This window comes from Copadichromis virginalis, linkage group LG9 (assembly GCF_057382275.1).
Source record: "Copadichromis virginalis isolate Kocher_CV1m ecotype Utaka linkage group LG9, C_Virginalis_male_GT1.1, whole genome shotgun sequence".
NCBI classification, from domain to species: domain Eukaryota; kingdom Metazoa; phylum Chordata; class Actinopteri; order Cichliformes; family Cichlidae; genus Copadichromis; species Copadichromis virginalis.
The window spans coordinates 18,468,967-18,495,098 of record NC_140626.1 but is presented as its reverse complement, the minus strand read 5'-3'; the positions used below and the strand labels follow the sequence as shown (position 1 = coordinate 18,495,098).

The following is a 26,132-nucleotide window of genomic DNA, read 5'->3' as shown; positions in this document are numbered from 1 at the left end:
TCAAATAAGAATACTCACAATTTACATTCTAATATTTAAAGTTTATATGCACACTAAATGTTAACCTATCTGCAGCAACAAGCATGAAGCATATCTATAATTAAGTTATTTCCTTTCTGTTTGGTCTCCAGCGGTTTATAGTTCTGTGCAAAATGCTACAAATGAATGCAACTGAAACAATAGAAAAATTCTAAACATCAGTCATGATCACAAGGATGGTGGTGGTAGCTTTGGTGGACATAACGCTTCCTTTTGAGGTGTGAGCCATCTGTATGGGTTCTTGCTTTTAATGCGCTGCCAGTTGGAGGCCATTATGATGAATATGCCACCAACACCACTTCCTGAAACTGAGAAATTGTAGTGCAGCTTAATTATGGACGGTTTGGAATAATGTGACATTTGAATGGCATGTAAATGAAGTAAAGGGTGGGGGGGGGCAATTGTGGCAGCTTTGCAATTTTTTTTGAGTCCCGATTGCTTCTGAAATCTATTTAATGGTAATTCAGGGCACTATTCAAAGCCACATACTGGCAGCGGTGGCTCAGGAGTTAGAGTCATCCACTAATCAGCTCCTCCAGTCTGCATGGTGAAGTTTCCTGAAGCAAGAAACTAAACCCCAGATTGTCCGTGATGTATCTATCGATGTGTGAGTGTGATAAATAAAGGCCTGTATGAATGAGTGGGTGAAAGGGGCTTGTAGTATAAAGCCCTTTGAGTGGTTAATAAGAGGGAAAAAGCACAATATAAATGCCACTCTTTATTGTCTAACCAGGCAGCGATAAAAAGAGTAGAAAAATAGACATTCACGTTAGTAATTCATAAACATTCATTTAACTTTTGCAGCGATTTATCCAGATAAAAGTCATCTTATCTCTCTGATTATCTTAATGCAAATAATGGCATTAAGATAACTATCAGGATTTCCTTAACTGGTAGGTTTTAGACAACATCACACGCTCGCCTGCCTTAATTCGTCATGGCATATATTCAAGGTGCTGGAAACATTCCTTGGAGACTTTGGTCCATACTGACATGATATCATAATACAGTTTGATTTGCTGGCTGCATTTGATCCATCGTGCAACTCTTCTATTCCTTTACATCCCAAATAAGTGTCTTTGTGGGTTACTTTTGCCTTCCTCAATTTTAAACAAACCATAAACACTGCAAAGTTTTTGTCTCAAGATTTTTTTTAAATTACATCTTCTCACTAAATGCAGCAAACGTATTTTAAAAAAAACATAAAACTAGTTTGGTTTATCAATTAGTAAAATTACAAAAATAAAATAGTCTCTATATTGACGTTTCTAACGTAAAATAACAGAAACATTTTATTTACTTTTACACAGAAAAAATATAAACATAATATGCTAAGATGCTTTCTTTATTTAAAAGATATAACTACTGAAAACTAGCTTTATGCTGTACAAACATATCAAAAATGTGATGAAATTAGTGTAAAATAACACAAAGAATGACAGAGGAAAAAGGAATTTTACTGTAATTTAACATTGGTTTGTTTATTCATTAACAGACATGTTGTGAAATTATAGAGGTTATCACCACAAAACTGGTGGAAAAATTGTATCAATGTTTTTTTATGAGTGTATAAAATCTGCAAGTATTGTGTCAAAAGCTATCATTACGCTAATTTCACAGTTGATGTATTTCATATTACCAAAATTGGTAAAAGTTTAGTAAAGTAATAACAATAGAAACTATTGAACCAACTTTTCCCTCTCATGATATTAAGAGGAGAGCGGACTTGCTAGCAATGCTAATGGCTGATGTGATGTTAGCCGTTTTAGCTTTTCAGCCACCTGTACAAAATAATTAGCATTAAGCAGTATACCTCTTTGGATTTAGACAGATTTATCTATTTACCTATTTAAGTGTCCCCTGTTCCCACATTTGTTATTCTTTCTCTCGGCAGATTCATTATGACTTGTTGGTGTCAAGGGCTAGTGAAAAGGTGAGTTTGCACCATATGCGTTTTAGGGATGTTCAGAAATTACACTTATATTTACGTGAAAACCCTGAAAGATTATATATATATATATATATATATATATATATATATATATATATATATATATATATATATATATATATATATATACATAATGAAATTTGAAAATATAGAATGAAACACTTGAGTATATAGAATGAATGAACCTCATGTTTAGAGTTGAGGTTTTTCTGAATTTTCTGCCTTTACAAAATGGCATCAGCTGAACTATTTCAGTATTTTGAAGATTTTGAGTCTATATTGCGTCAACTTGAAGATCACATTTTCATTTCTAGCTCCCAGAATATTTTTTAAGGATTTTTTTGTTAAATTTTTTTTCTTTTTTTTTACGGTGCACATTGTGAGATTTTGTTTTAATAGTTCAAGACCTTATTATGCAGGGGGGTGGCTCTGGCTCAGGTAGAGCAGTTTGTGTACTAATTGGAAGGTTGGTGGTTCAGTCGCTGCTGCCCCAGATACTGAACCTCGAGCTGTACCCAGTGCATACACAGGAGTGTGAATGTGTGTGAATGTTAGACAGAAGGCACTTGGACACAGAATAACATGCTTGCGTGAATGGGTGTGTGAATGGATGAATGCGGTATGTTGTATTAAGCGCTTTAAGCGCTCAAGTAGACATAAAAGTGCGAAGAAAAGCATTATATTAGAACCAGTCTGTTCACCATTTATCATGCACCCAACAGTAGTGAGATGCATACTGTTTCCTGGAATGTGCATGCATGGGACACTGTAACAGCATAAGGATCCCACAATGCAATGCAGACAAAACATATAATGCACTGAAAAATATTCACTGTAGCTGAGATCCAGTGTCAATAAGACTTTAGTTTAAGTGTTCATACTTGATTTTATTGTTTACATTTGTCAATAAATCAGTGGAGCATCTCAAACAAGATCAAACAAGGTTGTTTTAGCCACTGGCAATGTGTCTAAAACAAGAATAAATAAACTGGGAGGGGCACTGTCTCAGATTTTGGAGTTCTAATTTAGACAATACAACACATTCATAAATGAATATCTTACATCATAAAGTCTAAATTATTTTCACTTGTAAGGTTGTTATTTAAATAAATCTAACTTATACTGAAATCACTTACTTTCAAAGCAGCTGTTCTAATTTCATCTAAAATTGAATCTGACTAAAAGTCCTTACTGTAGCCACTTTTGGTTATAGTTTGGTGACTTTCACAGTGTTCTCTTTGCTCTCTTCCTTTTCTGACCTGCGTGTGAATATTGTCAGGATTACTGGGATGAAAACAAGGCCGTGAACCATCCCGATAAACATGACAAGAAAAAAAATCTTAAAAAATGTTCTAAAGGTGTTAAACTTTGATACAGACAACACTGACACCCCGAAAATGGTGGACAAGCCACCTTGGAGGACGGGGAACCCCAGATGTGTGAGAGCATCCACAGCCTTTGCGTTAGGATCCGTCTTTTTGCTGGAGACGAAGGCGTAAGACACGTGAGCGGAGAAATCGACAGTGAAGCCAATGCAGACGGTGAAAATGATCATGGATATGGAATCCAGGCTGATGTCCCAGAGCGCCATGAAGCCGGTCACGCCTACAGTCACTGAACCAATCGAACAAGTCACCAGAAATGAGCAGATAGGCTTAGGAATGAGCAGGAGAGAGACGATGAACATCACAGCTGCGATCACACCAACATTTTTGATCGTGCTGCTCACTACAACATCATACTGGTCAAAGAAGATGAATTTCTGGTTATAGACTAATAAAGAAGCTGCTCTGCAATCAGCTGAGGTGGACCGAAGTGCTTTAAGTGCATAAAGTTCCATGCTGCCACTGTCAATATCAACCATCTGTACGAAAACTCGGGAGGCGTGGATGACATCTCCGGTGATGTTCACATCTTGCTGGTAGAAAGGGAATAATTCAAAAAAATGAGGGAGATTTTTGAGGAAGGCATCTTTATCATTAAGGGTTAAATTATTTGCCTGCCCATACAACAAATAAGAGTCCAGCCAGGATGAAAAAATGCCTTTATCTACAATGCGGAGCCCTTTAAAGTCCTCCACGCATGCCTGGAGTTCGTGCCGCTTGGTTTCATCCCAGTATGGAAAAGGCTCACTGATAATAACCATCACAGATGGGCCATAATCATAGAAATAATGCCGATCCTTCCTGTTGAATGTGTTAACAAGGGAGTCATCAGCTGCCAGGTCGTGAAGCTCAAACCCCTGCTGTACATGGAGGCATCCATAAATGCTTACAGCTAAATATGCCACAAAGAAGAAGATCACCATTCCCTTGACCCAGGGTTTGATCAAAAATGGGCCGTAGTAATCCTTAAAGAAATAGCTGACTGGTTGCATCTTCTCTGCTCCAGTGCTCTTATCAAAGTCACCTCCCACGCAGCAGATGCTGTATAGCTCAGAGCGATTTTTAGGTCTGTCTGATGGGATTCGCTTGCAGGTCAGCCAGTGCCTGTTGCTGCCTTCCCGCCGCCCATTTAAAGCCAAGAAGGCTCCAAAGAAGGTGATGGTGTAGATGTAACAGAATATGATTGAGGTGCTGGTGTACAAGCAGAAGGCCTGCATGGATGGGAAGTAAGACTTGACACCTATGAAGAACTTGAGAACATCGGTCACAGCGGTGATGGTGATGGGCATGATGGCTTCTTTGTAAGTGTGAGCCATCCTCTTTGGGACCGGGTCATTCACATGTGTGTGCTGCCAGTCAGACACCATTATGAACATGTTGTTCAGACCAATTCCTGGAAAAAAAGTGATAACAGTTCATGATAGTTTTACGGTACTCACATGACTCACATGCTTATAAATGAATAAAGTCACCACCTTATAAAACACCACTGAAACTTTTTTTATGTTGTCACCTTTATTACTTTTATTACACTTTTAATTACTTGGCTGGTTTTGCACCTCCAGCTAAAAGCTAAAACTAAAGTGTGGAAGGAAAGAAGCCAAGAGTGAATTTTTCTCACCAAGTAAAAGGAAAACGGCGTTTGCGACGGTGATAACAAACGGCACTCCGATGTAAAGCAGTAGGCCAAAGCCAGACAGAACTGCCAGCACAGCGGAAAGGATACCGAAGACAGCCACCCACACCTTGTTCCTCACATTGTCCAGCCTGCCAAGGAGGAATAAATTGTATTTAAATCCATACAGATGATAAAGATAACAGTGAACTGAGGGCAAGGTCCAGTTTTTCTGGGCAGCCTGTAAAGGATCATTGTTGGATGTTTTATAACAAAACAACTTCCTAAATATGACCTTTTATTGTGGATGTTCTTACAATTTGTAAAGTGAAGCTTGTAAAAAAAAGCCTGTTGTTCATAGTTAATACAGAGGTGGCAACACCTGACACAATCTGAGCCATAAACCTGATAAACAATAGCTATCACATGCTCTGAAAATGTCCCGTCATAAAAAGAGAAACAGAAGGTAAATATACTGACCTGATTGTTAATTATTATCTTTCCCTGTTACTCAAGTTATATGTTATATTCCCTGTTGTTAATTATTACCTGGTTAAATATCCAGGAAAAAAAGATACGTGCCGCCTTAAAAATCTGTGGAATAAGATTATAAAAAATCTACATTTATGCTAAATATAGAAATGTAGTTTTTTTTAAGAAAAATATGGAAGATTTCATAAATGTTTTTTAAATTGTATCTTCAGAAAGTAATCATTTGGTAAACATGGGCAGTTGTATGTTAACCTAACATGTAAGACCATGTTCTAATAATATTTTTATGTAAATTGAAAAGTAAGTAAGAATTTTACTGATTAAGTGCACAGCGTGTTGTTGATTAATTGAAGTTGTTAGTGATAATAAGTCAAGAAACTTTTAAAGACTCTACAATAATACAGAGAAAATCCCTTTGAGAAGCCACTTGGTGACAGTGGGAAGAAAAAACTCCCTTTTAACAGGAAGAAACCTCTGACAGAACCAGGTTGAGGGAGGGGAGGCCATCTGCTGTTACCAGATGGGGAAGAACTGCGGAAGCGAGTCAGAGTAATATTACCAATGATTAAATGCACTGTTGTGTATAAACACAGAGTGATTGAGTAAAGATTAAATATTTGGATGCATCATGGGAGCCTAGAACTAGCAGTGTGACTAAAGGAGGATTCAGGGACACCTGATCAAGTCCTGCCTATACTGTACGTGTTGTCAAAAAGATAAATTATAACCTAATCTTAAAAGTGGGGAGGGTGTCAGTCTCAGAAAATAGAGGACATTTCATGTGACATGAACTGTTTTTAAAAGCACTGTTCACCATACGTTCTTATGTCTTCAAACAGTTTGAAGATAGAGGCATCAGCTGCTTTAAATATGAAAAATGGAAACAATGTTTGGCTCTGATAAAGGTAAAAAAAAAATGCCTCCGATGTGTAACTCTGAAGCTCTAAAGCTCGGTAATTGAGATTGTGTTTCTTCAGTTGGATTATAAATCAAAGTGCAATAAAAACTTTTCCAAGTACAAAAGATTTAAGTGAGACATTATTGCTCTTTACCTCAAGACAAAACTAGGCCAGCAGCTTCTCTCTTTGACTAAGCTTCTGGCTGTAGCTTGATTTTCAACAACTAAGCATGTGAGTCTTATCAGTGTTTAATAGGAGGGGTGATAATTTGCACATGTTTTACAGCAACAGGAGCTGGGCACCTTGTAGTAATTGAATCAGTCATTAACTCCTCTATAGGAGGAGTTATTCTAGAGTCAAACGTGAGGCCATCTAACAGCTAAAACTGAAACTAGATCATGAGACATCCAGATCCAGGCCTCAACCTGACTGAAATGGTGGGACTTTAAGAGAGCTGTGCATAGATTTCAATGAGCTGAAGCAACGCTGTAAAACAATTGCTCACGTTACTTCAGATTATTAAGGCTAAAGGTGTTTTTACAAGCTTCTGAATCATGGGGGTGTAGTTAGGTTTCCACACATTGCTTCAGATTCAACTTCAGCTTTTTGTTTGTTAAATTAATAAAGACACTGTTATACATTGATATAGATCCTGGTTATTCTTCACCTCAGGCTGTATTTCCATAACTGTTAAGTACCAGATTAGTTTTATTGTCCTTAGAATTTAAAGAAGGTCTATTTCTTTTTACTAGAACTGTAACTATGAATTCAAACTTCTTAATCTACATGAAAATAGCTCAAAACCAAAAAAAAAGTTAATTGTACTGCACTACATGTAACCTGACCTGGGTCAGACAAGCGCTCTGCATCCTGGATTTTGCCACTTACTGCGTGACGGTTGCTGATCACTTCTTACCTCAGGCAGGATATCACAGAGACGGTGACAGCACAGGCATAAGCGATGAGGAATAGGGGGAAGCCATCTGTGGTGTGGCTGTCAATCTCATCCTGCTTGGATTTCGAGGTGTAGTAAGACACCTACAAAAGAGCACAGCAGAAGGAAGTCAGCTTGAGCGTTTAAGTCACAAAAAATGATTGCACATGGAAGTCCTGGCAGCTGTTACATCAGTGTTACTCAACAGTTTGGATTTAAAAGGGCAGTTCACCCATAAAAGTCAAATATTTAGATTTTTCCTCTGGCCTGTAATGCTTGCCTGTTCCTCCACTTAGACTTTTCTACAGTTTACTTCCAAAAACTAGGAAATTCAATCCAAACAGTCTATCTTCTCATGAATATAATGCACTATGTGATAGCAGTACAGTACTTTTACAAGAAACCCTGCAGAAATGTTTTTTGTTCTTCAAATCATACAATGTTAGTTCAACAAGGAAATCTTCAGACCTTGTAATGAGCATGTTTAATGTTGGAACACATCTGCCAACTAAAAGAAATGTGTGCATAGTTCACATTACAACCATTTTCAGGTTATAAATGACTCTATTATTCAGGAATACTTTCTTAATGGCTCAGTTTGTGATTATTCCATTTTTGTAGTTTCCTTTCATCATGAGATCAAGAGCTTGGTCCGCATAGCCGACAATAAGTCAGACTCGTTTCCAGTGCATGATGGACTCTGCCAGGGCTGCCCTTTGTCACTGATTCTGTTAGTAAATTTTATGGACAGAATTTCTAGGCCTATCCAAGTGGTGGGAGGCTTTCACTTGGGTGGTCTGAGAATCTCATCTCTGCTTTTCGCAGATGATGTGGTTCTGTTGGCTTTATCGGGTGATGGCCTTCAGATCACACTGGAATGGTTCGTGGCCAAGTGTGAAACGGTGGGAATGACAATAAACACCTCCAAATCTGAGGCGATAGTCCTCAGGTGGCGTGCCCACTCCGGGTCAAGGATGAGATCCTGCCCCAAGTGGAGGAGTTTAAATATCTCAGGGTCTTGTTCATGAGTGACAGGAGAAGGAAGCGGGAGATTGACAGATGGATTGGTGCTCCGGCTGCAGTGACGCTGTACCGGTCCGTCGTGGTGAAGAAAGAGAACCCAAAGTAAAAGCAATGCTCTCAATTTACCAATCAATCTACGTCCCTACCCTCACCTATTGTCACGAGCTGTGGGTAGTGCCCGAAAGAACGAGATCGCAGATACAAGCGGCAGAAAAGAGCTTCCTCTAAGAGAGGACTCCACTTGGCCCACTGAAGATTTAAAAAGTTATTTTCCAAAAAAATACAGGGGGAAGACATGAACTAGTTTGTGCATAAAGTGAGAGAATGTCAGTGTCAAACAACATAAAAGTAAAGTAGTTATTCCTAAATCATATTTTGTTTAACTAAATAAAATGAGGCTTAAAACTAGAATTACATTACAATAAGCTGTTAAACCATCACTGATAATGGCATTATGAATTAAAAACACTGTAACGTGACATTTTGTGGGGGTGTTTTTGCATGACTTTGGTATTTTTATGGAGTTTTTCCATGCTGTTGGTAAAGAGAACAAACAACATAAAAAAGGACAATAAAAAAAGAAACAACCACTCAGTGTGGCTGGTAGTTTTCCACTGCTGATGGCACGTACTTGACCTTCATCCAAATTGTCTTTAACTCAAGTAGAACATTAAACCGCACAATGCTTCCAATGCTTCTTTTTTGTCAAAAAGCTTTTGGTGGCACATTCCAATGAAGAAAATCTTTCTGTAGTCGGTCTGTGGTCAAATGTATCTTTCTGTGATCATTTTATGTTGCTTTAGTTTTGTGATTGAGGTCATTGTTTTTGCCCCAATTTTTGCAACCATGTGACTGGAAGAGTTTGGGCTAGAAGCACAAGTCTGCACAAAACTTTTTTATTTTTCAAAATTTATGAAAGATTTATTAAAAAAATAATAATACTCATTACCAAACACAAAAAGCATCATTTGATGGCATTGTTAAAAGTATTTGTGGCTTTTGCAAAGCATTTCATCAGTCATGTGAAAAATAGTTCATCGTAAATGCACATCGAATAAATACACCCAAGAATCTCTGTTTGCGTTTAAGCATTCAGAGAGGTTATGTTACTTGCTTCAACTTTAAAGTTTAAAAAGAAAATGAATAATAAAAACATGAGTAATGATGTGATACTCACATAAATGTGTTCGCTGTCTGTGTTGTCTGATAGGAGCTTTTTAAATTCTCTCAGCCATAATTTTGAGGCTTCAGCTGTGCTTTCCCGATCATCTAAGTAGTAGAAAAGTTTGACAGCTTCAGCATTTCTGACTGAGTCGCTATCATCTGTAATAACACCACCCAGCACTGCACCTAGAAAGAGTGGAGTAGCTTTGTGCATGTGGACTGGATAGGTGATGCTGGTCTGATTGGTTAGACTGTAGCTGAGGATTTCAAGGATGATGTTTGAAACACACTCTCCGTTGGCTCTGGCACACAGTTCATTGAAGCCCAGTCTTCCATTGTCCACAGTGATATCAAGGATCTTATTGTTAAGTGAGATGATGTCCTCTAAAACAAGTGTGTCCAGTAGATTACGGCTGTTCCTAGCCATAGCAATGAGGGATGCAAAGCTGCCCTTGTCATACTGCCTGTCTTCAGAAAACATGGAGTAATTGTAGGGAAAGTTTTCTTTCACAAAGGCTCTGGTTGCCTTTGAGGGTCCTTTAGTTGGCGTAAACTGGCGCTCAAGACTATTGTCCTGTCTTCCCTCGAGAAAAATGAAACCCCCGCTGAGTGCTGCTGAGAGTAACACAGGAACAATGAAAAAATATAATGGATAGGATCCTACTTTTGATCCAAGATTTTCAAAAAGCCGTGACAGAGGCTTTGTCAGGCAGTCAGTGCGTCTAGAATCCATCCTTAGTGTTGCAGGGCAGTGACACGGATCTGTTGTGACTGCACACTTATAAAGGGTGTCAAGATAAGCTTAATCCTAATATTTATTGCTTCTGGGAAGAGCTACCCTTATTCCAGGAAAAACAAGATGACATGCAAATTATTCAGTGTTCAGTTTTTATTCTGTGACAGTAAAACGATAAGGCAAGCCTTTAGAATGATAAAAGGAAACAAGCTAATTAGTGAACCTAGACAAGGATTACCAAATGCTGACCTTGCTCTGACTTAATGAAAATAACCAGGGCGGTGAAAAATCCGATTTTATGACATTATGTTGCAACTATACCTGTAAAACTGTGTTATAACTATGTGACTTTATAACTAAATTACTTTGTAGTTGTGTCATGTCACTAAAATTACTTAAGAAGACTCAATGCTGAAGACAAACAAGCTCATAAAAAATTTTGATTACTTCTTAAATTAGTTAGTCATATCAAAGTATCCCTTTCTGTGAAGACTCTTTTGACATTTTGAAATTTAAAATGAGTGGTCAAAGCATTTCTGTCACCAAGCTGTAGCATGTAGCTCCTCTCCTCCTCTCCCTTAGCTTAGCCTCTTATGTCCTTGTCTAGTCTCGTGTTTTTTGTATTACTTATCCCTGGAACATTCTCTCACAGTCCGTTCTCTAAAACCTAAAAGAGGAATTATGGATTTGATCAACTGGTCCCTAAATGCAATTGACACCCCTTTCTCAACGAGAAGTTTGGCCTTGGGTGAGCCTGAGTGCTGAAGATATCTACCTATTCGGAACCATGGTAACAGGGTTCTGGCGAATCAGAGCTGGCTTGGCCCTGACTTATCGAAGAATTAAGAAAGCGAAACCGGCTGTTCAAACCCCCACAAGGCTGCCCGCTGGGATTGAAACGATGGGAAGAGGTGAATAAAGCCTTGATTGATTTCACTGATTGATTGATTAAAGTCAACTCCCTGTGAACTACTTGAACCTTCCATTGCTGCTGCTATGATGCAACCTAAATCTCCTGTTATGACCATTTGTACCCACTGACCTTAGGGAACATCGACTTCTATGTCAAACTGTCCAGATGCTGGAAATCCCCAGAATTACCACAAACACTCTGGTTTGTGGTACTCTGGTCTATAGTACACTTCTACAATACATTTTGTATCTCAAAATGTACTATAGGTGTATGAAGGCTTGCAATTAGCTGTGAAATTAACATAAATTCACACTTTTCTCACACAGTACCTTTGTCATGTACTTACATTTGTTGCTCCCAACCCAAACACATCTGGCCAGTGACCAGACTAAACATTATCACGTGGTTTGTAGTGACACATTTTGGTTCACATGGAGTTTTTGTGACCACAGAGACTCGTCCTCTGACAATTTTTAATTGATTGTAATTCATTATAATATATTTATAATTCAACTGCACGTGCACCCCAGGCAGTGTCCTTAAAGTCAACATCATAGAACTATGACAGGAATGACTATTCGGTCATTGGATTTCCAGCTAACCACACCTGATTGTAACCTAAGCTTCACACTAAATTTACTGTACTGCAGTGCTGTGGATTTTGTTATGTATTTGCCTACAGAGAGTGATTCTCAACCAATGCAAACATGCTTCCATGCAGTCCAAATGCACCTCACTCGACGTGGATGGCACTGGGCATCAGTCAACAGGAAACAGTTAAGGAATTGACAATGAAGTTCACCAGGAATGGGAAAATTTAAACAATTGATGATCAAAAATGTTCTGCGAACAACGTGCAGGCAGTGTTCCAGTCAGTTTCCTTCCAGCTCTTTGTGTCTTCTAACCTTGCTCTTTTCCATGATGGACCAACAACAGCACTTAAATTCAATAGTTGCACCATAAACGGTGTTATAGATGCTGCCTTCATCTGACAACAGATGTTCAGCAGGTAGACAGGCAGTTCCTAGCTGGGCACAAAATGCCGTGGACTGCCAACGTGCTACCACCACTGAACTATAATTTCCCCCATAATGTTTCAAGGGACAACTGAAGGTCAGTTATAAAAATGTGTTTGGAATTTAGCAACACACACAAGGTGTGAAAATCCAGGAGGATTAGTTTTACACTTCCAAGCTTGTCTCCATTGATATCATTTAACCCCTGTCATTCAGCTGTCAGTCAGAGCCCTGCCTTCGAGCCACAGCTCATATCTCATCTTGCAGAGGTCCTTCATGGGGTCATCAATTTCTCATTCTCTTGGTGATTCTAGCAGACAGTTGGCAGAAGACTGCTGGAGACATCAGTTAAATCAAATCTTTTCTTCAACTTGCCTTTTGTCTTTAAGGCTATTAAAGACTGTAAACAATAGACACAAACACTGGTGTTTGTTCTTTAGCTCTCAGTTTGCATCAGCATGCAAATGAGTTGTTCCACTCCAAAAGCTACCATCTTCAGATGGATGAGTAAAAGTTGACACTTTCATTAGCTTTTCTCTCCCTCCTGTGTTAGTGAATGTGTTGCAGAAAACCAGGAAAACCTGGCTTCATTTGATGTTGACAAGCAATGGTTCTACTCTGAGCTCCTCACCCTACCTCTAAGGGAGAGCACAGGCACCCTTCAAAGAAAAAACATTTCTAAACCAGTCATGACGACCTTTGTAATATCATAATCGTATCATTAACGAAAATCAAATGACGAAGATGAAAACCCAAACCTCCTAAACCCATACAATGTTTATATTAAACTTTATTATTAATGGCTTTCCACCCAAACACTCTCACCAAAGCACGCAACCAGCTGCCAAGAATTTAACTCAGATCTTTGCAATGGTGGGCGAGTGTTTTTACCTTTGCTTCAGTACCAATATTTAGTGCCAGAATTATATGCCAATGCTTTCCTTTTTTTTAATGTGCCAAGATGGACAAGGATTAACTGTTCCCCCTGTGGGTTTTATTCTTGGCAGAGTGGAGAAGACTCTGAAATAGCATTTATTCAAAGCATCAAGGGACAGTAAAATGACACTGAACCAATGCTAATGACTTTCTGTGGGGATGTTTGAAGCTGCAGTTCATTTATACAACAAATGAGTGTAAAATTTGAAAAGACAGGGGAAACATTCTATATTTTTACACACATTAAACTCAACCATGGAAAGGCTTGCAGTTTTAATTTGACTGTGCCACATTGCCAGCCACTTCATTAGAATTGCTATTGTAAATATCATATCAGCCAATTACATGGCCTCAAGAGAACATGCTAAATTTCAAACGAAGCATCAGAATGAGGAAGAAGGATCTCTTAACTGGCTTTGAACCTGGCATGGTAGCTGAATCCAGATGGGCTGGTCTGAATATTTTAGGAACTGCTGATCTACTGGAATTTTTACACGCAATGCTTTCTATGGTTTACAGGGAATGGTCATAAAAAGAGAAAACACTCAGTGGGTGGTAAAAATACCTTGTTGATGCAGTAGGTCAGGAGAGAGTGACCAGATAGCTTACAGCTGACAGTAAGGCAACAGTAACTGAAATAAACACTTGTTACAGCAAAGGTATGCAGAAGAGCATCTCTGAATGCACAACATGTTGATCCTTGATGCAGAAGACCACACAGAGTATCACTTCTGTCACCTAAGAACAGGAAACTGAGCCTACAATTTGCACCATCTTACTTGAATTAAATTAAATTCAATTAAATTAGCTGAATATTATTGCTGACCATGTCCATCCTTTTATGGCCACAGTGTACACATCTTCTGATCACTGTGTCACAAAGTTTAAATCATCTCAGACTGGTTCCTTAAACATAAGAAAGAGTTCACTCTACTCAGATGACCTCAACAGTCATCAGATAGCAATCCAACAGAGCACCTTTGGGATGTCTGGGAAAGGAAGATTTGAATCGTAGATGTGGAGCCGACAAATTAGCAGCGACTGTGTGATACTGATCACGTCAAAAGGGAACAAATGTCTGAGGAAGGTTTTTAACACCTCATTGAGTCTGTGCCATTAAGAATTCAGGCAGCTCTGAAGGCAAAAGGACAACACCACTGCTGATCGGTCTGGCCTGGCCCTGCTGAGATCCTCCTTGAAGTGTTTTGTTTTTTGTTTTTTTTAGTAGCTCCAGTGCTTCACCAATCGTATTCTATCATTTTTAGTTGTGTTTAGTTTAGTATATATTCTTTTTTTTTGGCGGGGAAAAATCCCAGTTCCCAAACCAACTACAGCTGACTGCAGTCGTGCAACACTTCTTCATAAACACCACAGGTTAATAAATTACCTGGCAGTGCTGTTGTTTTATAGGTTATATAAAGAATCTTTATAAAAGCAAGCAGCTAGAAGCAGAAGCACAATCTCAACATGGTCCACTGGATTTTCTTTCTAAACTCCTGCGATGCATTCATTTCTTCTTCTCTTTTCTATTTCCCTTCACTGTTAAAGAGGAGTTTCCATTATGCCAGTGGTTCACATTAAAGAGATGGGAACAGGCTGCTACCTGCAATTCTCCTTGCTCACCCAGCCGTGGGTCACTAGGTGCTGAGCGACAGCTGGCTGTCTCGTTCCCTCCACCACTCACACACACTAACAGTCACACACCTGCACACCACACTCATGTGGTTCCAGACTCCTTCCCACCCATTCTTTACATTCACCTGCCAAGCAGCTTTATAAGGCCAATGTTCAGAGCGATACAAACCGCAGACACATAGGTGACGCACAGAATCAGTGCAGTGTGTTCTGTAATATATTCATGCATAGAAAAGCGATCAGTCATCCTGTAAGTGTGGAAGAACAAAAACACACACACACACACACACACACACACACAATGTAAGCAACGACAAAGTGATTGTTAAGAAACAATACTGACTCGGTTAGACTTTTCTGATTGAAAAACAGTGGGATCAAGTTAGGAACACCAATGCAAGACTAAAGGTTCTAATAATGAATTACGACATTCTCTTAAATAACAAAAGAATAAATAAAAATGAAGGTTTTATTGATGTATGATGTTTGATACAAATTTGAATGGGGAATACAGTCAGGGGCTTTAAATTTGTGTGTTTTTCCCCTTTTTTATACACTCTCAAAGTATGAGTGTAGGAAGTACAAGACAGTCATAAACATGACTGTGCTAAAAAATACAAACAATAGCAACTACAGTTAATGGATAATGAAAAGGCAATCAAATGAGCTGATAAACCATAGCTCTAGAAGACCTAATAGGTACTACACACTGTGACTGTGATATTAAAGTGTTAACCAGATTGCCAGTTACTATTACAGAAAATACTTCTTCTCACTTCCTGCAAAGAGAGATAGTGATCCAGATCAGAGGGCATGCTAGCAAAGTGCTTTGTCAAATCCGGCCTGACTTTCCATCTATTTTAACAACTGCAGCCATAAGCAATCCTGCAGATCTATGAAACGTATCTTCCCCCTTCCTCTTGCCACAGCTGCTGAGGCAGCACCTGGATTTAAATGACTAGACTCATTTCTGAACGCCTGATGGTGACAGCTGAGGATGGAGAAATTACCCACAGACCTGTTTCTATTCTTTCTCATGTGAGAGGCATCTGGGAAGAATAACTGTAAATTGTTTCATTCCTTTATAACCACCACCTTAACAAGTTCACGTGCTGCATTCTTATCATCAAAATCCACGACGATACCATACAGTAAAAAAGTCTTTGACCACTTGTAGTTTGGTGATATTTTGTTAAGGAAATAGGAAACTTTAGTGGCCTTCATGAATAGTTCACAAGGACATTCACAGCTCTTCATGCCTTTTGTTTCTGTTCTCAGTCAAGATGATTGGGCCCTGAGGACACCAGTTAATGATCGATGGCGCTCCATTGTTCTTTCTTCTGTCCAGGTATGTTTTTACTGCACTGGCAGTGTGTTTGGGACCATTGTCATGCTGATAAATTAAGCCGTTGATAATTAGACACTATTCAGATCCATGGTGGATCAAAATCTGAGAAAATTTGACAAATCAGTTTTGACAAGATCGCCACCTTTGACTGAAATGCTAACTCCAAACCATGACAGAGCCACCATCATGTTTTACAGATGCCTGTAGACATTCTGAAAAGGGTCATGTTCAAGGACTGGACTGAAAATGGGTGAAAAAGCAGTCAATTACCAAAGATCTTAGAAAGCCCTTCAGAAAGGTTGGAGGACTATTGCTCAAGACCACTTTTGAAACAACTGCAAAAAAGTCTAGCTCCTTGGAATTAACAAATTTAAGAATCAAGTGATGGATTAAGACTTTTACACGGTGCTCTATATGTCAGAAGTCTGGTTTTTATGACAAAAAAAGCATTTTCTAGCTTATCGAGCAACTATTAAACTCCTCCAGGTTTACATGGTCAATACTGGAAAAAACGCAAATTACTAAGAAAAGATGAGGTGAATAAAACATCACTTTATAATTAAAAAATGATTTAACAGTCAGATTTTATTACTGCAGAAATGTGTGATTAAAGTAACAATATTGATTTTTACACCATATTTTACTGGTATTTGACCTTCCCCCTGCATCTACATCCATATACTGTTGATGAACGCAGCAGTAGCCAAGGGGTAGACATCCCCATCTAGTGAGCTTGGAATCCAGACTTTCATGAGAACAAATGTTGCATAATCAATAAATGAGTAATAAAGCTGTTTAAAGCTCTATTAGAGTATAATTTGTGTAAAATATGTTCATTTTTCTCAATCCTGGGGGCTCAGACAGATTTACCTTTTTAATTTGTCTTTAAATGCATTTTCACGAGGTTGCTCGCTCATTTGTTTCCCTTTATTGACATGTTAATCAAGATTTTAGGTTTTTTCTTTTGTAATGTGCAGGGGTGCACATAAGTGGTGCACATTTGCTGTCAAAATAAAAGACGTGCACCAGATAAGAAGTTGCAACGCGCGTTTGCGTACATATAAAAGGCACTGTTTTTGTCCGCTAGAGAGGGATTTTCACAGCACATTCTGCACCACATCTCTGTGCGTTCATCATTTGTTTGAAGCCAGCTCACCTTCTGCAACCACTTTTCCGAGTATACGCGCTTCTTTTGCGGTTCGGACTCCTGATATTTCTTTGGAGGTGGAGGAACACCAAAGTAACTGGTTAAAGGAGCTTCTTCAACATTTTTAAGAGTTCGAAACACATGTCTGTCCTCCTCCAGAAAATCTTATGTACACAAATGCGCGTTGCAACTTCTTATCTTGTGCGCGTTTTTTATTTTGACAGCGAATGCGAACCTGCGGACCACTTATGTGCACCCCTGGTAATGTGTTCTGTTTGCAGTAAAAATCAAGTGGATGAAACAAAGAGGACAAAGAAAAAGAGTACTTTTGTAATTTCTGGCTAATTACTTGAAGCTGGACATCAACAAAAGCTGGGATCATTTTACATAACTTTTAAGAAGGAGTCCTGTATCATGCTCTCCACCTGGTCTACCAGCACACTGTACTCTGCTTCACAAATGCTGTGTTTCCTCTTGGCACTTTCTTTCAGGCATTTTATCATCTCTCTGTGCATTTCTGGTCTGGATGCAATAAGTTCCAGCTTCTTGAGCTGCTCAGCGGGATCCTCTGGAATATTTGGGATTTGTAAAGCTTTGAACACAGCGGGAGCAAATTTCCCATAGTGAGCCGTGGAACAAAACACTACGGGACACGAGCCATCCTGCAGCCTATCAGCGACGAATTTAGCCACAGCCGTGTGTGTGTCCATGACGTAGCCCGTCTGTGTGTGAACTCTCTGGATGGCGGCCAAGCAGTCATCCTCAGAGCACCAGCCAGACAGCACTTCCTGCTGAATTGTGCCAAGAAGAGGCTCGGGAACCTGAAAGTGCTGCTGTCTGTCTAAGCGTGTGAACAGGTCCTTGACAAGATGGCTGTTTCCGTCGGAGACGTGGTAGATAAACCTCTCGAGGTTGGAGGACTTCAGGATATCTATAGCGGGGGAGTGGGAGAGCATCAGAGACCGTCCCCGAAGATCGTACTGGCCTGTCTTGATAAAGTCAGTGATGACACGGTTGTGGTTGGATGCACAGATAACTTTTCTTATCGGGATGCCCATTTGTTTGGCGTACACAGCTGACATGGCATTGCCAAAGTTGCCAGTAGGGATGCAAACATCAATGGGATCGCCGAATTTGATGACACCATCCCTGCACAGATCCAGATAGGCTGATGAATGATAGACCACCTGAAAGAGGAGAAAATGTTAGTAAAACTTTGCTTAGTGTTGCCAAAATAATACTGCCCTTGTGACTGACTAAAAAATCACAGACTTTTAGCAAGTACGTGAATTCCTGAAGAACAGCAAAACACCTGGATCAAACTTTTGGTGTTTTCACAACAACAGAATGGGAAACACAATAAAATTTCACTTTACAATAACGTTGTATTCCTGTTTCTGCATTTTAAAGAAAGACTGCATACTGGGGTCACAGTTTGAAGTTTAGTTCCACTTCCTTGCAGCACAAACCAGAAATGGACACCACTCACCTTCAAAATCAGTTTTTTAAAACACGTTGGCTGCAGCTCTGAAACAACCATTTTTGGTAACCATGGAAGTCTGCTGGCAACCAAAGCAATCACAATGTTGGCTACGAAAAAGCTTATTAAGATGTAATGTTATAATTAAATGCTTATATTTATAAAAATCAATGTCTTCTTGCAGCGACACTCGGTGATCAGCAACCTACCTGTGGCAACAGGCGTGCCCAGTTGATGGAGTTGCCGGTGCTGAGGACTGTGCCATACTCTACAGCGAGATGCCCTGTCAGCCCCGCCTCCCCAAACATCCTCTTGATATTTCTCTGGCAGAAGTCAAAGTCTGACAGGACGCTGACACCCCTGGCATTGCCCTCCCTGTAGCTCATCATCTGGAGCTTCTGAATCTCACTCACTCCTCCCTCCGGGAAGAACACCAGGACGCCGGTGCGGTGTCTGTCAGTGCCGCTCAGCCTGCTGAAGCCACTGAGCACTGCACTGCCAGTGTCTCCAGATGTGGCTACCAGGATGAGGTAGTTGCACATGGGTGGGAGGCAGTAGGCGAAGAGCTGAGGCATCAGCTGCAAAGCGAGGTCCTTGAAGGAGGCGGTGGGGCCGTGAAAAAGCTCCTGAATGTACTGATTGTGGGCGAGGTGTTTTACAGGTGCGACAGCCTTGCTGCCAAAGTTTGACCCATACGCCTTGAATATCATTGTTCTGAGATCCAAAGCAGAGATGTCCAGAGGGTGGATGCACTTTTCAAGTAAAACTAACGCTCGCTCTGGGTACGACATCTCAACTAACCTCTGCCATTCGCGTGTGCCTATCTTTGGGAAGCCATTTTTGGGAACATAAAGTCCTCCATCTGGAGCCAGACCCTCCACAACCACATCACTAAAGTATATTTTCTGCTTGGACAATCCTGCGCTATCACATCGGGTTGAAATGAATGTTTCTTCATCACTTTTCTGGTATCTCTCCACAGCTTTCAGCACCTTCTCTGCTACCTCCTCCACTGTGTCTCCTGTTCCACACAGCACCCTCACATCCAGCCATTTCTCATAAAACTGTTTCCTGTAAAGCAAAATGTCCCTCATGGATACCCCTTCCTCCTGGCCCACTATCCTGTTCACCTTCATGCTGGTGAGTCTCTGTAAGATGTCCTCACTGTCCACATCCAGGTAGAAGACCAGCCCGCTCTGTTTGACATGCTGCATTGCTTCAGCATGAAGAGGATTAGAGCCCGTCAGGGAAACAACACACCCAGAGGCAGAGAAGTTACACAAAGCTCGACCTTCTTCCTCCAAGAAACACCTTCCGCCAACTGCTGCCAACTTAGCGGCAACAGGCATCTTCCATGCCGTCTCCAAGACATCATCATCAACATCTATGACAGGGAGTCCCAGTTTGTGGGCCACTATCTTCCCCACCGTAGTTTTTCCTGCTCCCGGAGGACCCATGAGCAGGATGTTCTTGTCTCCCAGGCAGGTGGATCTGGCGGAAAGCCATGATTTTTGTGTAGACAGTGAACTCAGGCACCATTTGGCAGCTCTTATTGGAAGCTGGCTTGTATTCAGTAAACCCATTCAGCAATCAAATGACAACTGCCCTTACCCCTGTGAAAAAGAACATATTTCAGTTTTCTTTCTTTCTTTTTTTTAGAACAATGGTATTCTAAGATTATAGTACACCTAAATTTACAAGTCAGCATGTTAGCTTTTTGACAGACCTTGAAAAGTATTATATAATCTTGTCACACACCCGAACATCTTAAAGCTAAGAAGACACCGTTCTAAAATCATTATCTCTTCCATTTAGACAATAACTCTTATTGCTTTTACATTGGCCCTAAAAAGCCATACCAAAGCTGTAAATGTAAACAGAAATTTTTCTCCCTCATTGTACACAGCGAGAGGCTCTAATTTACAATGGCAGCGAGATGATTATCAGGCAGAAGAAAAGATAATATCTGCTGAAGATATCAGTATCTGATTACTGGGAGGTGGGGTTAACAAAATATCAGATCACATCATAAAAACAAACCTCCGCTTTGATTTTATACAAGTTGGTAAGCTTGTATAAAACAAGATAAAGTGCATCTGTCCTTCAGATGCCTGATGTGAGTTTTAACCTTCACACGCAAACATGTGCTTTACCCCATATGCAGTCTGCGGGGGACAAACTAGAAAACTCGAATTCATTGCAAGAACTTTTTTTTCATAATTCGTACAGTTCAATAGTGTTCAACAGCAGCATAAAAAGTATTTATTTGTTTTTTTAACGTAGGTCAGTTTGTTTCATTTAAATGGACCGTTAAGGTATAATTACAGATATCAGTAGCATGCTTAGATTTCTGCTTTCGAAGTTTAGAGAGTTAGCCGAGGAATTTAAAGACAGCTGCAGTTGTAATTACCAAGCTTATAAGCTTTGATAAAATATCGTAAAAGGCTGGGATAACTTCTCGGCTTATTCAGGACACTCGCAGATGACCGTAAATGAAATTGAATGAGCAATACACTTACGCAAATAACGACTTTCCATAAGCTCCACCTGTTAATAAATGACTTTGTAAATTACGTAATTCTGTGATCTTGTTAGTTTACACAAGGAAATGAACTCTTTGCTGCAACAGTCTCCACAACAGTCGCCATAAATAACTATGGTAAGCCTAGAGGGACAAAATTATATTTATCACTGGAAGCAAAAAAAGAAAGAAAAAATGCTTAACTACATATAAATTCAGCGACGTTTTAAACTGTAACCAAACAGCTTGGAAGTTGTAGCAAACATCTAGAAAAATCCACAAAACAAAGAGAAAATCTGAAGGCAAAGCTGAACTCTTTACTGCTTTCAAGTCTGCCTCGAAAATCCCCCCTCTAAACGCCGAACAAACTTCACGCGAAAATAGCATATAGCCCTAGTAATCTTAAAGCAAGAGGAGAAGAATATTTTATGCAATTTAATGGATAACGTGAAACATTTTACATTTGCAACTTTCAAAAATAACAAGATATAACCCTAAATGAGACACTTTCCGACCGCTCATGAACGCAACATCTGCTGTTCTTGTTTCCTAGCAACTAGCCGGTGTCAAACAAATTTGGACAATTTAAGGCTATTAGCCTTCAAAAGAAGCTACAGCACTCTTTCGTTAATCGCCTCTTTATTCATGATGTCTGAAGATGTCCATCCTCCAGAAAGTGCCTTCAATCTCCTTCCAGTGGAAGACAAAAAGAAGGAAAAAGCGCCCAGGTAAATTGCTTCAACTTAGCTCAAAGTACGCAGTTAGCTTTAAAGTGTTATTTGGGGTAAACAAAACAAAATCACGACATCAGTTTGACATTAAAGTTTTACAAAGTCTTTTGGGTTTTTGTTTGTTTGTTTGCTTGTTTTGTTTTCCAGAAATAACTAATAAACTTGGCGTAAGTAGTAAATTGTAGTTTTACAGAGAATTTTTTATTAAAATAAAGAGAAAAGAAAAACATTCCTATAGCTTTGTTTTTATTTGCGTTTTTAAATGTTTGCTTTTAGTTTTATGGAGATTGTTTTTAGAGTATGTTTGCTCATTTTTATTGAAACGTTTTGGTGTCTATTAAAGGTTTCTTTTTTCCTTTTACGTATGTAAAGAGTTAATTAGAGAGATTTTATACTTGTTTGATGTTTTAGTAAAGACTCTGGATTCATGATTCCTTGTAAGCTTTTACTGTGTGTAACTGAGGAGACATTACATGCAAGTAGCTTGGTGGGAACCCAGTCCTGTTAGACATTTTTCCTGCGTGCATGCGCAGTGAACTGTTCGCTTCGAACAGGTATGGTAAACCCCCACTAGTCAGATGTTCTACACTACTGTAAATTTAGATTAGGTCGTAAAACAGATACGCAGCTTTTGGACGGTATTTTAAAAATAGTATAGGGGGGGAAATCCAGTATTGTGTAATAATGTAGTTGATTTAATGTTCTTTCAGTTTGTTATGTAAATTAAAATGAAAAACTAAAAAAACTCATCACTACCTATTTTGTTGACGAGTTTGACTTAAAAATAACAGCAGAAAAGACTAAAAATAGTGATTTATAATATTACATTTTGTGAGTACAGTATATCAATTCAGTTTTCTTTTATTTTAAAGCATAGTTTTCATTTGTTTTTAATTAAAATAATAATTTTGTTTTTAAGTTTTTGTAGTGATTGCTTCAACTAATGTGTTGCTTTTTCTTTTTTTAAGGTATGTATCAAAATTCAGGCCTGCAGTTATGTTGGAGAGAAAACTGGTGAAGGAGCCGATAAGGACGATGGGACCTGCCAGAGTGGAGTTGCCATCTCCAGAGAATTTCCTCAAGAAGCATTCGAAAGAGCCCAAACTGCCTGAACGTGAGTTCATCTGTCACACCGTTTTATTAGCGTGTGGGTTTGCCTTGAGATGGTGAATATGAGCTTCTTGGCATTGCATCTTTCAGAGACACAGAGCTCCAAAGATGTTCATAAAACCTGCTCTTTCACTGAGAGGAAACCTCCAGTCCCCAGAAGGAATGACAAACCACTGATGGGAATTCACACCAAGAGGGACTTTTTAAAGGAAACACCTGAACTGGTGCCAATGAAACCACAGCCTGCATGCGTAGACACCAGCAAGGGGCACAAACAGGTGCTGGAAAACTCAGGGCTTGTCCCAAAGTTCATCACACGAAAGGTATTTTCCTACAGTTGCTACTTGCAGTCTTTTAAATATCAACATAAGGCATGCTAGAATAATATCATGTTTATATTTGCTCATAAAACACACCCTGCATGAAGGACTTTGGTAGAGTACCAGCGTACCTCCAGCAGCGCAGCGAAGCAGAGAGGAGGGCTCGAGAGGAGTATGAAAACTTTGTAAAAGCAGAGCGGGAGCAGAGGGCCATGAAACACATGACAGAGGAGGAGAGACAAGCCATCCTGAAGGTAAATAAATGCAGGGGAACCATGCTGGATCTTACAATTTAGTGGATTTAACTTGAGTTATACAGGGTTTTGAACTTCAGTTATTCACATGCATTAACACAGTGAAGCTGTAGGATGACAGTTAGATTGTTCTCAGTTAAAGTAAATGTTGAGGGTTCTTTGTCAGAGTACAGTTTTTCATTTAAACTTGATTTTTCTATATAAGGACTTGCAGTAGGAAGTCAGAAGACTAGCGGGACCATCGATATTTAACTTTAGATCCTTGATTTCTCAATGTGGGCATCATTATTTTGTGTTTAAGCTTTGCCTCGTGTGAGTAGGTGATATGGTATCCAGTGATTCATATGGCACAGAACAATGTTAATGTTTAGCCATTAACACGACACAGTGTCTGTCCCTGTGCGGGGTATGAGGCACAAAAACTGAGATCTCTGAGATCATTCCAGCAACATTTTCTGAGTTTAATTATAAAAATGTTCACAACTAAACTTGTATAAAGTGCATGTAACATCAAATTAATTAGAACTCTCATACTCGTGTATACTGTTTTTTAGTTCAAGAGATTTCTCCTCCTTAACTGCTGCACATGCAAAAATAAACAACAATACACCAAAGCCAAATCTGGCTGCAAAATATCAGTTTTCCTTCCTTACTCAGCAGGATTTCTTAGATAATTACCCTCTGTAACATCTCTGACTGATGCCTGTTTACTCAGAAAAGCCTTGAATACAGATAGTCTGTCTTGTGACATTGATGCGTTTCCTTCCCCAAATCTTCTGTCCAGCGCCTGAAGGAGACCTGGGATAAGCTACATCACGAGTACCAGGCCCTTCCCCTCATCATCGACACTATGTCACAGAGGGCCACCAAGGACTGCCTCGAAAGGCAAATGAAGCAGCTGGAGGACGACATCGACTTATTCGAGAGGTTCAAAATCATCTACATACCTAACGATGATTAAACTCAGCAGAGATGAGATGCAGTGTAGTGAATGTTGTTATTTGCCCCATTCATGAGGAAAATAAACTGGTTGATTTACTGTATATTTTTTGCAGTGTCAGTTCATTTTTTTACAAAGCTAATACAAAATACAAGATTTTTTTTCAGACAAACAACACTCACATGAATTTATGACTTGGGCCACTTCCATGTGTAGTCCAAAAACATAAATTTGTTGTGCTGTGTCATAACATGAGAGAAAGTTTTGGCTGATGATGACGAACCCTGCTATTTAGTTTCTGTGAGATTTTAACAGAGGAAGAAAAGCTCAAAACATAAATCAGGTTACAAGCTCAACACCGACTTCCTTTAACCCTCTTGCTCTTTTAAAGCTATCAGGGGAAAGTAGATTACAAGGTTGTTGTTGTTTTCCAGCATGATCTCAGTTTAAACTGAGTTTTGAGGATGAGTTCTGGCAGAAGATCAACCCTTAAGATACTGAAACTATGACTGTTCCCTCCTGCGCTCATGTCCCTTCCAACGTTTGGCCTTTTGAGTTTGAAGGTTGTTTCATGACTAAAGCCCAAATGATGCAGGATTTTTAAGAGCAATACTAAATTCACTATTTTGGGCATTTAAAATTCTGATATATCAGCCAATACATTTTTTTCTGTCAGTCACATGTAAGATAAACATCTTTTTCTGGCATTTGTTGTGTAGCTGCCAAGAGGGAACTTGCAGAGTGTCCTCTTTGGGGAAAACAATGCAATGTCAACACTCATATCATGGTTGAACGGTGTTTCTCTGATGTTGTCATTACTTTATAAATTTTCACTTGTCGCCCAGTATAAATAGCTAATATCCAAAACCATCAGACTCTATTCACAACTTTTCTTTCACGTTATTTCCATTACTCACAGTTCCAGTTAAATTAGGACAGTCGACAGTTGCAACGTGACACTTTAATACAAGTTAAATGTAAGTCAAAGTGGCACATGAATTTGCAAAATAAATGGAAAAACATTTTACAATAAATCTAAATGTTTGCTTTTGTCTGTCATGTTTTTGAGCCCGATGTGACGTCAAAAAACTTGGCAAGTCATGTACTAAAATTTTCCTCAGACTTTCTGATTTGTTTGACACTTGTGCAGGACTGTGCTGTTAACTGAAGTTTTTATTTCAGTTGGGCAGCACAGCAGTGGAGTGGCTAGAACAGTTTTTTCATAGCAAGGAGGTCTCGAGTTTAAATCTATCAGTCACTTGGTGCCTTTCTGTGTGGGTTTTCTTTGGTTCTCCAGCTTCCTCCCACAGTCCAATGACATGCTTGTTAAATGAAATTTGGCCTTCATTTGAATGGTGATCTGTCTCTTGCTGTTAGCCTTTTGATGGATTGGCAAGCTGTTCAAGGTGCACCCCAAATTTAACTTTATAACAGCAGGTCCAGCCTTTTCACAACACTAAATTGGATAAGGAGTTAAGAAAACGAATGGATTTTGGCTTTCAATAAGTATCAGAACAACGTGATCTCAGCCCCTTAGTTCTCA

The 26,132-nt window shown here is 39.4% G+C and overlaps 3 protein-coding genes across 3 annotated transcripts; 1 reads left to right on the top strand and 2 right to left on the bottom strand.

Annotated features, from left to right (window-relative positions):
* Positions 1 to 2,834: 2,834 nt before the first annotated feature.
* LOC146701710 (patched domain-containing protein 3-like) lies at positions 2,835 to 10,270 on the bottom strand. The gene is made up of 4 exons (XM_085469205.1): positions 9,516 to 10,270; positions 7,298 to 7,419; positions 4,997 to 5,142; positions 2,835 to 4,768 (listed from the first exon to the last, which is right to left on the bottom strand). Exons 1-4 carry the CDS (start codon positions 10,233 to 10,235, stop codon positions 3,198 to 3,200), a joined length of 2,559 nt encoding a protein of 852 aa, XP_085325331.1. The 5' UTR covers positions 10,236 to 10,270; the 3' UTR covers positions 2,835 to 3,197.
* Positions 10,271 to 15,191: 4,921 nt separating this feature from the next.
* On the bottom strand, positions 15,192 to 21,572 carry thnsl1 (threonine synthase like 1). Its single transcript, XM_085468024.1, has 3 exons — positions 21,233 to 21,572; positions 18,923 to 20,326; positions 15,192 to 18,420 (listed from the first exon to the last, which is right to left on the bottom strand). Exons 2-3 carry the CDS (start codon positions 20,294 to 20,296, stop codon positions 17,617 to 17,619), a joined length of 2,178 nt encoding a protein of 725 aa, XP_085324150.1. The 5' UTR covers positions 20,297 to 20,326; positions 21,233 to 21,572; the 3' UTR covers positions 15,192 to 17,616.
* A 189-nt stretch (positions 21,573 to 21,761) lies between these two features.
* enkur (enkurin, TRPC channel interacting protein) lies at positions 21,762 to 24,692 on the top strand. Its single transcript, XM_085468025.1, has 5 exons — positions 21,762 to 21,962; positions 22,934 to 23,079; positions 23,166 to 23,398; positions 23,503 to 23,649; positions 24,434 to 24,692. The coding sequence occupies exons 1-5, from the start codon at positions 21,880 to 21,882 to the stop codon at positions 24,608 to 24,610; spliced, it is 786 nt and encodes a 261-aa protein (XP_085324151.1). The 5' UTR covers positions 21,762 to 21,879; the 3' UTR covers positions 24,611 to 24,692.
* The last annotated feature ends 1,440 nt before the right edge of the window (positions 24,693 to 26,132 follow it).

Bases quoted from the DNA above. Each gene is read 5' to 3' on its own strand.
- LOC146701710 (XM_085469205.1), bottom strand. From the start codon at position 10,235: ATGGATTCTAGACGCACTGACTGCCTGACAAAGCCTCTGTCACGGCTT. The intron at 7,420-9,515 runs GTGAGTATCACA...GCTCTTTTGTAG, and splicing joins CAGACAGCGAACACATTTAT to GTGTCTTACTACACCTCGAA. The intron at 4,769-4,996 runs GTGAGAAAAATT...CTTTTTTTCCAG, and splicing joins CGCCGTTTTCCTTTTACTTG to GAATTGGTCTGAACAACATG.
- thnsl1 (XM_085468024.1), bottom strand. From the start codon at position 20,296: ATGGGTTTACTGAATACAAGCCAGCTTCCAATAAGAGCTGCCAAATGG. The intron at 18,421-18,922 runs GTAGGTTGCTGA...CTCCTCTTTCAG, and splicing joins GGGCACGCCTGTTGCCACAG to GTGGTCTATCATTCATCAGC.
- enkur (XM_085468025.1), top strand. From the start codon at position 21,880: ATGATGTCTGAAGATGTCCATCCTCCAGAAAGTGCCTTCAATCTCCTT. The intron at 21,963-22,933 runs GTAAATTGCTTC...TCTTTTTTTAAG, and splicing joins AAGAAGGAAAAAGCGCCCAG to GTATGTATCAAAATTCAGGC. The intron at 23,650-24,433 runs GTAAATAAATGC...TCTTCTGTCCAG, and splicing joins AGAGACAAGCCATCCTGAAG to CGCCTGAAGGAGACCTGGGA.